The sequence below is a fragment of the Fukomys damarensis genome, unplaced genomic scaffold (genome assembly GCF_012274545.1).
Source record: "Fukomys damarensis isolate Sample0158 unplaced genomic scaffold, DMR_v1.0_HiC HiC_scaffold_8, whole genome shotgun sequence".
NCBI lineage: Eukaryota > Metazoa > Chordata > Mammalia > Rodentia > Bathyergidae > Fukomys > Fukomys damarensis.
In genome coordinates, this window is record NW_022900920.1 from 22840805 (window position 1) to 22855443 (window position 14639).

Here is a 14639-nt window from a genome sequence, read left to right on the forward strand (position 1 = left end):
CCTCTTTCCGCGCCCCTGCTGCGCCCGGCTCCCTCCCGCGGCCCGTACTCGCGCCTGCATTCTTCGTTTTCCCGCGCCCCTCGCCTCCCACCGGGGCTCTGCCATCTCCCTTCTGTGCCCTTGCGCCCCCTGCACCCCTCTACGTCCTTCCCTGCAGCACGGAGAGCGTGCTCCCTTTAGCGCAGAGGGGACCTCATTGTTCCCGAAGCGCCGGAGCGCCTTGGACGGTCCTTTCGCTGGGGTTGGAGGAGTTTGACTGTAAGACTGGGTCTCAGATCTGGCAACCGAGCGGAGTGTGTGTGAAACGCTTCCCCAGCCCTAGTCCTGATAGCTTGGGGGATCGAAAGCGGACGTTAGTGGTTAAAAGGAAACTTTCCAGCGGAGCAGGTTGCTGGAGCAAACCGCACATCTGTCAGGGGCACTTCCGGCGCTGTTCTTGCTAGGGGCTGTATTGTACTTCAAGCGTGGTAGACGAAGGAAGGGAAGGCTTGCTCCTGTAACAGCTAGGCGCCTAGAACCAGTGGGACACGCACACACACACACACACACACACACACACACACACCCCAGCCTCGGCTAGTGTGTGTATGCCGGAACGTTGTGTTCCAAGTTAGCGTCCGGAGTAAATAACTGAACGCTTTTGAAGACATTCTAGACGTTTGTTATTTGGCACTAACACCAGTACTTGTGTTTCATTATTCATAGGATTTTGTGATGTGAGCTGGGTTAATACATACAAAAAAGTACTATCAGTTTTGGTTGACATAATGTAACTGAGATTTCAAATTTCTTGGGTCTGTGTGGTTGTTTCTCCGTTGCTCAGGTTCCCAGGCTCATCAAAATTCTGGGATTAGCTTTGAAGGGATGAGAGGGGAAGGAAATATAAATACACAGGGGGCTAAATCTAAAAGCATTTAAAGTTAAATCCTTTTTTTTTTTTTTTTTTTAAGCTGGCAAATGAATTGGTTTGGAATGAGCGCAAGGTCAGCCTAGTTTAGGTGGCATACAGTGGTGATGTGACAAGACAGCCTGAGGACTGCAAAGTCCCCTCTGATTTGCTCCTGGTAATATCTTCACTTCAGGCCTGAAAATAATCTGCAATTAAGTCTGTGAAAAGTAAATAGCTTTCTAACTGTCAGTACAGAATAAAGGTGCAAGATAGTGTTATATAATGCTCACACATCTTTTTTGGCATTGGAATAAAAAGAATAGCATCTGTAAGGAACATCGACATGGGGACCGAACTCATTTTCACCTTGCAGGGACTGGCTTCTACAGCTGGCTAGGCCAAGAGCCAAAAGTAACGCTTGCTAAGTTTATAAAGTCAAGCAGTTTTAGCCACCTTCTCTTACATCAATCCAAACACACGAACTTGCTTTAGGCCTAAACTTGACCATTCGAGTGTTACAACTGGGGAGTGTGATTTATTTGTTTATTCACCCCTGCCCTGGACTTACCAGCCTAGTTCTGCCAACTTGGGGAGGGTGAAGAGGGGGAGCCGGGAAAGAGGAGCTGGAGAGGGAAGAAGACTACACAGGCACCCCAATCTCTGCCAGTCTTAATCTCCCCTTCCTTTCTCCTTTGTCTCTTCTCCCTTCCGGTTTCTTTGGGGTTATGGGTGGGGTCAAGGAGTAGCCACAAAATAGCTGAAGCATTGGGAAGGATGGAAATGGAAGCTGCCCAGGAAAGGGGTTCTGAGAGTTGCAGGGTGTAGGGAATGTGGCGAAGAGGCCCTCTATCCGGCGCCATTTTTCTGTCAAGTGGTGCTACTGGAATGGAGTGTGCCAACCTTAAGTGTCCCTGTAGGCATTGCATTTCTGTGAGTGATAAGGCCAGGCCAGGGCTTGGTTGTAGAGGATTAGGGCAGAAATGGGATGCCAGTAAATACCACATCATTATGAGCACAGCCAGCAATGGAGTCAGGATGCTGGTGTTGTTGGGAAAATTCTCTTGGTCATTCAGAGATTTTATCAAGTTTGTCTGAATTTCTGTGGAGTAAGTATATTACATTATAAACATTCAAGATGAGAAGGTTTTTCTAACAGGAGCACCAACCTAAGTCCACAGGCAGAAAGGGATCCCAGAAATTCTTGAGTCTTTCCTTTAATTGTCTTGAACCAACCCACCGCAATACAAAACAAACAAAAAAACCAAACCCCAACAAAAAAACCCCAAACAAACAAACAAAAAACCCAAACAAAGACAGAAGCAGCAGCTTGGAGGGTAAAATGTTCTCAGCTTTTCTTTAATTCCTACACTTTGTGGGACCTTATTATTTGTTTGTTTTACATTTTTTAGCTAACACTTTTTATACTGAGATAAGGATACAAGATCAAGATCAAGAAAAAGGTTCAACATATCAGCTGCCTCAGTCTGTTTTCTGTTGCCATAACAGAATACTTAAAACTAGGTAATGCAGGAAGAAGTTTATTTTGGCTCGCTGTTCTGAAGGTCAAGATGTTCAAACTCAGGCCGTCCCCTCTGGTGTGGGCCTCACAATGTGCAGAAAAGAGAGAGCATGAGGGGTAACTAACCTGCTCTCATGGTAATTGTATTAGTCCTTTCATGAAAGAGAGCCACCATGACCTGGGCCATGTCCTAAAGGCCCCACCGGCTCTCAATAACCATTACATTGGAGTTAAATCTCAATGTGAGTTTTGGTGGGGACAAGCCACATTCAAACATAGCACTAACTTACACGGGTATTGTATCAGCTAAAAGTTCAAGATGAGTAAATTCCTTCATTTCCTCCTTCGCCAGGTACCACTCTGCAAGTAAGTCTAGTCTTAGGAAACTATGGGTTTGACAACACTTTAGAAAATAACAGAAAGTCTTACAATAAATGTCAACTAGCACACTTGAGAGAGTGTGCTCCTTCTGCAGATTTCCTGTTCCTAGCCCTTCCTTTCCTATCCCATTGCCCTTACCCCATACCTGGTCTTGACCTGGGTTCTATTTAATCTCGCTGCCCCTAATCCTCTTGGCTCCATTTAATCTAATATACTAAAATCAAATCATTATGTCTAAAATGCTAGTGTGACCAACGTCCTCTTTGCTTCAGAACCTTCACTGCTCAACGTGGCATTCACAGGCCTCCTCGGTCCAGTCCTACAGCCTTTCCAGCACTGTCTCCTACTCTTTCTTCATGCGTCCCACCAAAGCTTGAAGTTTGGTCTTCTTTTTCCTTCTGGGTCTGCGCTCTCTTCTTTGTTGTATGTGTTCCTTTCACTGAGAATCCTCTCTGTCTCCTTAGATGTAATGTAGCCTTAGAGATATGACTGAGGTCTTATTTCTCTTACAGTCATAAGCCCACTGCTTCTGGAACTCTCCCCTTCCCCTGACGTATGGGAGTTACTCGCTAATTGCATTTCTGGTAGGTTGCCCTTGACATCTCTTATATTGTTATTTCATTTTTTTATGCCTCTCTGTTCTTCCCTTACAGATTATAAACTCAATTAGAGTCAGGACCACCTTAAACATTTTTTATATTTTCCATGTTTACTAATAATTACTTCGGGAGGCTGAGGCAGGAGGATTGCTGTGAGTTCGAGACCAGCCTGGGCTACATAGTGAGTTCCAGGTCAGACTCAACTACATAGTGAGACCCTGTCTCAAAAAACCAAAAAAAATAATAATAATAATAATTACTTGATATTAACATTTAGCTTTTACTCACAAATATGTGATATTTAACTTGTTAACATTCTCATTTTTACATATATGAGAAATAATCATGTGTTTTGGAGATTTTTACTCATGCTTACAATTCGCAAAATAATCCATATTTCTATAGCCTAGTCAATATTTTCATAGAAGCATTTCAAAACACAGTACAAATACACGGGGTAAGCTCATGAGATGTGTATTGTATATTCATATATCTTCAGTAATAAAGCAGAACATAGATAAGAGATTTTTCCAAAGGGACCATGCCAGTCCTTATCAATAAAAATACTACATACTTTTCATAAATGGTCAAGGTAAATGACTTTTTCCTTAGCCTTCCTTTATGGAACTACATATCCAGCCATTTCTTTCTTGGGAGAGTTGTTGATGACTTGAATCAGGTTCTAGATCATATTAAAGATATGCAGAGCAGAGATCAATAAGCATCTAACCAAGCCATAGTTGTAAGCCATGAACCTGGCAATGTCATTTTCATTCTTGAGTGGCTTTACTAGAAAATGAGTTAAAAATAAAAGTAAGCAGCCTAACTGCACCACTGCTGAGAGGTAGGCCAAAGGAGATCCGGGGCTAATTTCCCAGGAAAAAACCCGGTAAATATATCAAATCTTGTTTGTTAACAAAAATTGCCTTAAAGCCAATCAATCTATTTGAAATCAAGCTATAACAAATCAAAGAATTTGTTAATCAGAAGCCAAATGTCTATTTTTGAGGAAAGACACACAAATTTTCACATAAAATGATCCAATTGCTACACCGATCACTTGGTATTAACTAACCAAAGAACAGCCTGTACCAAGGCTGGCACTTAAGGTCATATACTGGCTCTGTAGCTACAGTTTACACAGGGACAAACAACTCCAGCCATCGTGAGTACAGCAAGCACAGAGGAGCACAAACAGTAATCATAACAAAGAGTGGGCTCCTTGGAAAATCCTAAGGTGCTCTCCTCTCCCCAGTCCCCTTCCTCTCTCTTTGCTTCCTCTTCTTCCTTGTGTGTCTAACAAGTACACTGAACAATGACAGAGCCAACAATAATATTTTTCAAAATTTGGATGTATCGGAAAGTGTTCAGAACCAGGAGGCAGAAGATCCAGGTTTGTGTACTGGCTTTGTTACTTTCCTTTTGACCTTCCGTAGTGGCTTTGCCTTTAAAGTGGACTCCCCATTTGATCTCTCACAGAGTAGTATAGGAATTAAACGAGATAATGTATGTGAAACCATCTTGAAATCTCAGCATTGTACGTTATTTATTTGTTTGTTTATTTATTAATTTATTTTGTACCAGGGATTGAACTCGAGTCCTTGTGCATGCGAGGCAGGCAGTGGAACCACTGAACTAAATCCCCGATGCTTACGTTTTTTTAAAGCATCAAATAATGCCTTACTCAATCTGAGCCATTTCAAACCATGAGAGGTGATAGGACTTATGAAAAGAGCCAATTCAGTTAGATAAGCTCCTCTTGGTGAGTTTGACGCCTTTCTTTCTCAGTTAGATACTAATGAGACTAAGAGGCTAGATGACAGTGAACTATTTTTAAGGGCTCTTATCATTGGCAAATCATCTTTTAAATTTTTTTCTTTTTTATGCCCTTCCTTAGGATGTACCTTATCTTTTAAAAAAGTATTTGCTTATGTGATTCTCAGAAATAAATTACCTTTGCATTATTTCAGTTGTGAAATATTAGCAGCAGCAAAAGAATTGTTTTCCCCACCAAGCTAACTGTTTAATGCTAACTGTTAAATAGTATGAGGGGGGAGGAAGGCAATTCAATGCAAAAATTAAACTGACTTCCAAAACTGCTGTTCTCATTCACTTGTGTAATTAATAAAAATTGATCAGCTGAAACCTTATCTTAAAGCATAGGCATCCAATCTTTTGGCTTACCTGGGCTAAACTGACTGAAAAGGAATAGTCTTTGGGCTACATATAAAATAAATTAAATTAATAATATATAGTTAATATATAAGTAATGAATTTTCCTTTGTTTTAAAATATTTTTATAACATGAAGAAAGAGAGCAACATAATGTAAAACTGGGGGATATTTGACTGTGTTTTTGTGAAAGTCATAGGATCCAGCCTGCAAGTTTATCCTTGAGGGGATGTGCAGGGGAGCAAGGATGAACAGCAAAAGACACAAAGATAATTTGAAATGGGGGACAAGGGGCTCTTGCTGCTAAGGGACAAAGAGCCCCAAGCTTTTGGTTCACCTCACATTTATTTACTTAAACACAGGATCGAACAATTAGAAGATTCATCTGCCTCTTTTTTTCTATTTTATGTGCCCAGATAAGCATCCAGACCGCAGCTGTATTGATTCTTCTCTGGAACTTGCAGCACGCTAGCTGCCTGCACGTTGCCAAAGGAGGCACGGTTTGCTGTTTTTCTCCTCTGTGTGCCTCGGGAAAGTCAATTAGGCTTTGATCCTCATTATATGATCTACTAATGCATCACTGTCAGGTTTGATGGAAGTGGTTGCAATTCTTAGTGAGTTCTCAGGGTGCACTTCAGAAATTTGTTTTATCTAATCTTACCCTTTTTATGCTTCATCCTTGAAAATAGTTGTTCACAAATGTTGCCTAAAAGTGATGATATGAATAAGGTGTGGTTGTGAAGCAAGGGCTGCTTTTCTCAGGGAAGACTTGTCTTACAAAAGTCTTGTAAAGGGACATGGTCAAATTTTAATTTGATATGAATATCTGATTGCAACTCTTTATGTTTGAAAAACAAGCAGCCATTTATTTTTCTAATATATTGATGTTGTATATGCAATTATAACAACATCACAAGCAAAAAAACTCAGTTTTTTTGTACTTTATCACAGCTGCTAAAAAACTTTTAACTTAAAAAAATTTTTACAAAATAACAAAAGCCCAAGTTTAATAAATAAGCAAACTTACATATCTGCTTAATAAGAAGAAGAAACACCTGTCTTCATGGGTGCGTACTTGTTTAGGTAGGTTGAAATGCTATAATTGGTAATCACTGTGTTTCGCTCACCCAGCACACAAGTGCGTGTAATATCTGATACACAAAGATTTAGATTCTGTTGTGTGTGGCAGCCAGGCTCAGGAGCCGGAGATGACACATCAGTGTGCTTCTCTTATACATCATTCTCTTGTCACCCATAGTCTGTACTGGGCACCACACAGTGCTAAAAATCACATAATAATGTTCCAAGCTTAGGACCGGGTGGGACTGCCTTACTGGCTGTCCAGATCTGTAGGATTGGACTTGCCTGCCTTAGAGTATTAGTGGCGGTAGGAATATTATCACTATGTGTGATACTCATTTTGGCTAAGAGTTGTGCTTCAGTCTGCCCAGGTCCAGAGCTTGTGATAACAACCTGTACTAATTCCTGAAAACCTAAGTTTTATTTCAGCAGTCTTTCTTTGTTCCAATTTGTTGCAAGAAGCTAAGGAATTTGTAGCTTAAGTTTCTCAAGGGTAGAAATGATGCCTTTTCAACACTTTACCTCCCATTTGTCCTGGCCATTGTATTAGATACTTAATAAATTCCTGAGGACTAGAGGAACCCTTAAGAGGGTTCCAGCACATTCTCTATAGTAAAAGGAGGTATTGTGTTCTCCAGTCGGCTATGGGAGATGGCATCTGGGCATCTAACTGAAGGGGTTCACCCAGAGTGACAGAGCAAATCATTTGCATTTCTTTCTTTTCCCTCAGTACGCGGAAGAAGCCAAACAGGTGCCTTCTTTCACATGTTTCCCTACTTTGTATTGTATAGATATTTCTGTAGTTAATTTACTCATTATTTACAGACTGTGAACATGCTCCTCCAGACCTCCCAAGTAAGCTGAGCTATCCCATGTCCTTTGTCACAGAAGGGCAGAGTCTCAAGACTATTTTGGTTTTGATAACCACCGCGGCCAGTCTTCTTGCTTTGAAAATAAATATCAAACCTTTGACATGACATTTATTTTCCATGATGGCTCAGCTCTGCGGCTCCTTGAATAAAACCTGTTGGAGATCTTCATGTGATGATAGCTTTTTATTTCCAGAATATTATTCCTTAATTAAATGTTAAAAGGGGCGATGACCTTCTCTGCAGACTTCTTCTAAACATAAATTATTTCACAGTGATGGAGAAATGTTCCCCTTTCCATTTTAATAAGGAAAATGTAAGCAAAAGGAGAGAGATGCATAAGATTTCAAGGAAAGGAAATGAAGTCTTGACTTCCTTCCTAAGCAAATCTTTAATTGCCAGAATCTGCATCCTTAAAAGATATTGGCCCATCTATTACTATTTGTCAGAATCATCCCACTGCATGATATATTTAGTGACTTGGAGCAAGTTGTGGAGTCATTTTTAAAATAAAATAGCTCTGAACCAGTAGAGAGATTCTATCATGCAAAGTGTTCATTTATATTTTTCAGTTAGCTTAAATATAATGCATCTGGAACAACAATTACATTTATCTACACAAATGAAATTCTCATTGTGGATCCAGGTTAGTGTGAATTTCCAGAAGTACTACAAAAATACTAACTCTGAAGACAAAGAACACTAAAGAAAAGACAAGCAACTAACTAATTTAGTTTTCTGTTTTATTTTTTTAAGATTTCACAGAAGACTCTGAGTGAGAATCTTAGGCTCAGAAGTTTCAACAACCTTGGGAATTTTATTTAAGAGCTGTCAGGGAGTTTGGAACACAAAATGAAAAAGCAAGCTCTGTTTTCTTTGTCATTTTCCCATCCTAGTCACTATTGCTCCAAACTGGGTATTGAGTACTATGTGCATTGATTGATCTTTGAGGCTTTCTGAAAAGCCTGCAAAGCCCTGGAAATGCACTAAAATGGGTTGGCGTTGGTACGGGTATAGTCCTGGGTTTCTTTCTTATTCTGAAAATGTCTGAAGTGATGACTGTATTCTGACTTGTCACCATTTGCCCTGCCTGTCTTCCTTCTCCTGCTGCCAGTCAACCACTCCACAGCAGGTGTGTTTGACATTTCTCCCATTACTACTTAGTGGGGATTCTATACTCTTTCGCAGCTCCATCGTTAAGAACATTATCTTTGTTTAAAAAATGCCCACACATCTATACTCCTGTGCATTGTTTCCATCAGTGTCCATCTGGGAGACAGCTTAGAATAGAAGTTTCTTACTAATCTAATTAAAAACCCACAATTAACTCTACAAAAAGAAAAAAAAACATTTTAGAACAAAATCGTCTTCAATAGGGGGCTACACATATTTGTATTAGCCTTTTTGAAAGGCAATTTCAGATAATAACATTTTGGCAAGATAATACTAATTTTAGTAAGTGATTTTGACATTTACCTCCATATGTATACATACACATGTACCTCCATACATACATATATACACACACTTACCTCCGTTACATATACATTTTAATAACTAAGAACATAGGCTCTTATCCCAGGCTACTTGGGCTAAAATCCAGATTCTGCCAGTTTGTGGCCGCATGACTCAGCACAAGTTATTTGAGGCCCATGTTTTGTCATCTGTTAAATGGGAATGATAATATCTGTGTGTTTGGGACATTCAACAAGATAAGGTATGCAAGACATTTAGCATAGTGGTCAATTCATCATCAGTATTTAAACATTAGCTTTTGTTTTACTCGCTTGTTTCTGATACAACAGCAGCAGCAGCAGCACAGCAGTAGAATAGTAACACAAGATAATGGCACAGGGCAGGAAAGTCTTCATTCTGTGCGAAACTAATAGTTGCAGAAGAGGTAGCTTCCAATCAGTTGGAAAATTAATAACTGAATGCATGCAATCTCTTAAAAAGCGACAGGATGTAGTAAAGAATCTAATTTGGTAAATACTTTTTTATTTCAAAGGCAAATTTATTCCTTTGTGGTCATTTCATCTGATTATTGTTCCTTTTGGGGAATTAGAATTCCCCAAGCTAATTTTGCATCATAGAAAGGTCATTCAAGAGAGTTCTGTCCTGTGGTATAGCCATGTCCCAGATAAATGAAATAACAATGACAAATCAAAACACTGCTGGGCTTTTAATAGGGAAGCTTATTTTCCAAGCTGTAATTGATCCAAACTCCTTTTAAAAATATAAATGTATAAGATTTCAAGGAAGCCAGGAAACCCTTTGACCTGTTTTGGGTCAAGGTAGTATAACATTGCATTATCTTCAGTACCAGGCGTCTGACGTTCTCATCTCTGAGAACCAGAAGTAAATGCATACATAGGCAGCCACCAAAGAAAAGAGTTTTTCCTAGTCCATGAGGTTTAACCCTAGAAGAGTCTTTCATGCTCCGACCCAGAACGATTAATTTTACTTCAGAACAATTTTAATGTTTTGATTGTCTGGTTTCTGTTCTTTCACAACCGGCTAGGATAAGCAAACTGGGATGAAAGGGTGAGGAGAATGAGGGAAGTTGGAGAGGCCATGAGGGAACTTTGTATCGAGGAGGAAACCAGGGGAACCAGTGAGGCCGTTGTTCTGTGCCCCAGCAATCAGGGCCAAACCCACATCACCAGGAGAGGATTAGAGAATATTCTTGTTCTTGGTTTGAGAATGTAGAGACTGCATTTTACAAACATTTTTGTTAAGAAGAAATGGTAGGATGAAAATTTTGGACTTCTTTTCAAGAAGACTTCAGTCATCTAGAAAATGAGTTTAGATAAAGTGGAGAATTCTTGTTCTCCAGTGGTGCTGGATTGAGGAGACATGAGTGGATTTACTAGAAGTCCACACCACAGGTGTTGGCAGAATTGCTTCCTTCTGAGGGCTGTGAGAGAAAGATCTACTCCAGACTGTGTCTTGGCTTGTAGAAGACCCTTCTTTCCTTCTATGTTCATCTGTCTCTGTGCCCCAACTTCTCCTTCTTGTAAAGAAGGATACCTGTCATGTTGGATCAAGCTCATTTTAACTTGACTACCTCTGTAAAGACTGTTTTCAAATAAGGTCACATTCTGATGTGCTGGGGGTTAAGACCTTAACACACTCTTTTTAGAGGGACACATTTCAGCATGGTGTTAACATATATGAGAAAATTTATGTATAATCCCTAGTCATCTGTATTGTATATGTGCTATATTTATTATTTCTTTTGGGGCAGAAGATACATCTAATGACTTCTCCTATCTCACTGTCTAAGGACAGCTACCCAAATAAATGGTATTCAGACCCTAGAGAACAGAATTTGTTTCTTACAAGGTTTCAATCTGTTACAAAATCATGAGTAGCACAAATTGATTGTTGTCAGAACAAGTCACATGCACGCTGGGTAAGCAGCGTAGATCTTAGCAAAGCAGGAAAAGTATGAGGCATGGCCCTCTTAGGCATATGCTGAAGATGGGGATGAAACTCAACTGTTTTTCTCATAAATTGAGTTGAAAAATAGTTTCGCTTCAATAATTTGGATTTGAGGAGAAAAATCAGTTAATTCAGTTAGCTGATTTACTGTAGACTACTTTTTAACAGGCTGTTTTGACATTGCAGAGACACCTTCAAGATCTCTCCTCCTCGCTGAAACATGGCTGTTATTTTTCCCAAGTAAGAATTAGTGTAACAGACAGCAAATAACTCACCAGGAAAGATACAACAAACCTTTATAAATGAAGAACAAAGCTGGCCTTTGAGGCAAGATAAAATCAGATACTCATATAGAATCCACTGAAAAACAGGATTTTTATGACTTTGAAATCATGATTTTGATTGAGAAAGTGCTTCAGATCCTAAAATATCGACTAACAAAGGTTTGACTAAGAAATAGCTCTTTTCAATCGCTTCTCGGCCTTTTGGCTAAGATCAAGTGTAGAAATAGCTCTTTTCAACATAGTGAAATGGGTTTATTGTATATTCTTTTTTGTTTGTTTATTGTGTATTCTGAAGCTCTGTGGCCCTCTTAGTTTTATGTGTTCCTAAGTTGTTTCTTTAATTATCCTTTGTATACAAATGGCAAAGCTAATAAAATTTAACCTGCTCCTGGCTGTGGGTCAAAATGAACCTGACTTTTATACCAAAGAACAAAACTCCCCAAACCTCAGCCAACCAAAACCAAGAGCTCACACTGATGACTCGCCTTGCCGTTTGATACTAAGTATGGCTCAGGCTGTCCTGGGTCCTTCCATGGCAGGAGCTGAATGTGCAAGCAGATGCTCATGCTTACCAAGTAGGGACAATCCGGGGATCACGCTAGCATAGTATGCTGTTCTGTATGTTCCGATGCCAGCTCCTCTTCACAGATAGATCTGCTATCTCCATGTTACATAAACAGCACAGATTTAGATGTATACGAATCCCTATTTTTAAAAATGTCATATCTAAATTTTTTTTAATGGCTTGGCTAGTTCAGTTGAATGATCTTATATAAGACAGCTCTTAAAAGCTCAAATCTGTGGGTCTGAGTATTATTTAGTCATCTGTTTGTGCAACTATATTTTTAACTTAATTTATGATGAGCAAATAGTTTTTCTGAGCTCTCAAGCTGTGTTTCCATACTTCAGTTTGGTTTATTTTCCTCTTGACTTCCTTCAGAACACATTACAGAGCACTGTCTCTGGAAAATTCATAATGCAACCATGAAGGTAAGTAGCATCCCTATGAAAATACCCAACCAAATGGCCCAAATTAAAGACAGAATAGAATCGGTGAACAATATGTATTCTTTCTGATGTAGTAATTTAATAATTCTCTTTCAAACCTCATGACACAGTAAGAGATACAGTGCTAAGGGAGTCAATGTCGATGTCTCGTTTAATTCTTGTTATAGTCTTGTCAGATACTTTTACCGAAGTTCAGAGAAGTTGATTTGCCTTAAGTTTCATAACTAGCGAATGATGAAATACGACTTCAGCCCAGGTCAGTGTGACCCCAAAGCCTGAGCTTTTCATGGAAAAGATGGCTTCATCTAGTTTTCTCTTTTTTGAAACTATGTATTTGTTGGAAATTAAGATCCATGATCAATTGACATTAAAAAGCATTGTGATGACTGTGCAGCATCGAATCCCCACAACACTCCAGAAATTCAGGATCAATTCCCAAGGCTCTGTCAGGAGCCTGAGTATGAGGCTGGGTGTGTGCAGGCAGCCTTTGCGGGTCAGTTCTGAAGTGTGCACAGATGTACTAGCACTTCTCTTTAGAACGTGTAGGTATCACCTCACATTCCTTCTTCCCAGCTTTGAGGTGTCTTTTTGGACCCAGACATCAGAAAGTCCTATTTTAGCATCTAGTTATATACAGATTCGGTAGCTGAGCACACAGTTGTAATTAGAATTGCTGGGGAGAAAGAGGTGGGAGGGGAGGGATGCCACAGAAGAGTGTGAAGGGCAAGGAGGCAGCCAGAGACAGGCATTATTGATGTTTAAAAGGTTCAAAGGGAAGAGTACCCACATCCACAAGAGAAAATGAAATTCCAAAGTTCAGAGATGAGATCCTGGGAAGCAGGAAGACCTAGGAGAGAGTATGGTTACAGAAACAAGAAGGGGATGATGCATCACATAAGAGCAACACCCTGATACTTACAGCATTCCCTAAATTAAAAGTTAAAAGATTAACAGCTCAACAGAAAATGGGCAAAGACTGTGAACAGATAGATAGCTCCCAACAAAAGGAAGAGAAGTGACCTTTGAATATTTGAACTGATTCTCAACCCTACTCTCCATAAAGCAATTGCAAGTAAGAACAACACTGAGATGTAGTTCTCACTTTGGAGCTCAGCAAATGCTTTGACAGTACTGTGTTGGCAAGACTAGGGGAAATGAGCACACCATGCATTGCCAGTCGGAGCGCAACCAGGTTCCAGGCCTGTGCAGGGAAATCTGGCCATGTCTGCCTAGACTATGCATATATTTACTCTTTGACAGATGTAGTTATTCTACTTTGCTTGAAACAGTTTTTCTTTCTTATTCTAGGACAATGATTTCCCTAGTTTTCCTCCCTTATCACAAGTAGCTCCTTTTGAGCCTCCGGTATCAGCTCTCCCACCACTGCCTGGTCTCTTTGTAGGGAGCACCCTGGATCCTCTTCTCTACCTATTCACTCTCAGATCATCTTGTCCGCTTGTACTGCCCATATATGTGTGTGTGTGTGTGTGTTTGTGTGTGTGTGGTAAATCACAAACACACTCCCCACTGTTTGAAAGCGTACAATTCAGTGGCATTTAGTCCATCCACAAAGTTGTGCAACCTCACCACTGTCTAATTCCAGCACGTTTTCATCCCCCAAGAGGAAATGCTACACCTGCTGGGCAGTCACTCCCCAAGCCTCCTTTCCCTTGCCCCCTGGCGATGACTACTCTACTTTCTGTCCCTACAGATTTGCTTATTCTGTGTAAATGGAATCAATGTGTGAGTGTAATGTTTTCAGGGTTCATATATGTGACAGCATGCATTGGTACTTCATTATTTTACATGGCTAGTATTTCATTGAGTGGATATACTGCATTTTGTTTTTCACTTGATTATCGTGAATAGTGCTGCTAAAAATACACATGAACAAGTTTTTGTTTGAAAACCTGTTTTCAGTTCATTTGGTTCTATACCTAGGAGTGGAACTGGTGGGCCATATGGTATTTCTATGTTCTTTGAGTCCATTCAGGTTGCCATAAAAACATCACCTCACTACTTATAAATCACTTCAGACTGGGTGATCTATAAATGATAAAAATTTATTCCTTATGGTTCTGGAGACTGGGAAGTCCAAGATGCCAACAGATTTGGTGTCTTGTAGAAGTTTAGTTTCTACTTCAAAGACAGCCCCTTCTTCCCATATCCTTATTTGGCAGAAGGATGGGGGAAAGGGCTTCTTCAAACCTTGTTCCTAGACTGCTAATCCCGTTCATGAGGGCTGCTCCCTCTCACACTGGGGAGGAAGTTCCAACTTATGAATTGCGGGGTGGGGTTGAACCACCCCAACACTCAGACCACCGCTTATGTTTGTTTTACAATTCAACTGTTTTTTAACTTCTGGAAGCTGGGATCTATATCCCTCGCCTGACT

General features: G+C 40.1%; 1 protein-coding gene and 1 pseudogene across 1 annotated transcript in view; one reads left to right on the top strand and one right to left on the bottom strand.

Moving 5' to 3' along the window:
* The window catches only part of Adrb1 (adrenoceptor beta 1), a gene marked incomplete at its 3' end in the record, with an annotated part of 35846 nt that overhangs the window by 1312 nt on the left and 19895 nt on the right, over positions 1-14639 (bottom strand). Inside the window, exon 2 of the mRNA XM_010634662.1 lies at positions 49-277. Within this exon, the coding sequence (XP_010632964.1) occupies positions 49-277 (229 nt within the window). The remainder of the gene's footprint in view (positions 1-48; positions 278-14639) is intronic.
* On the top strand, positions 11423-11546 carry LOC117285324 (annotated as a pseudogene).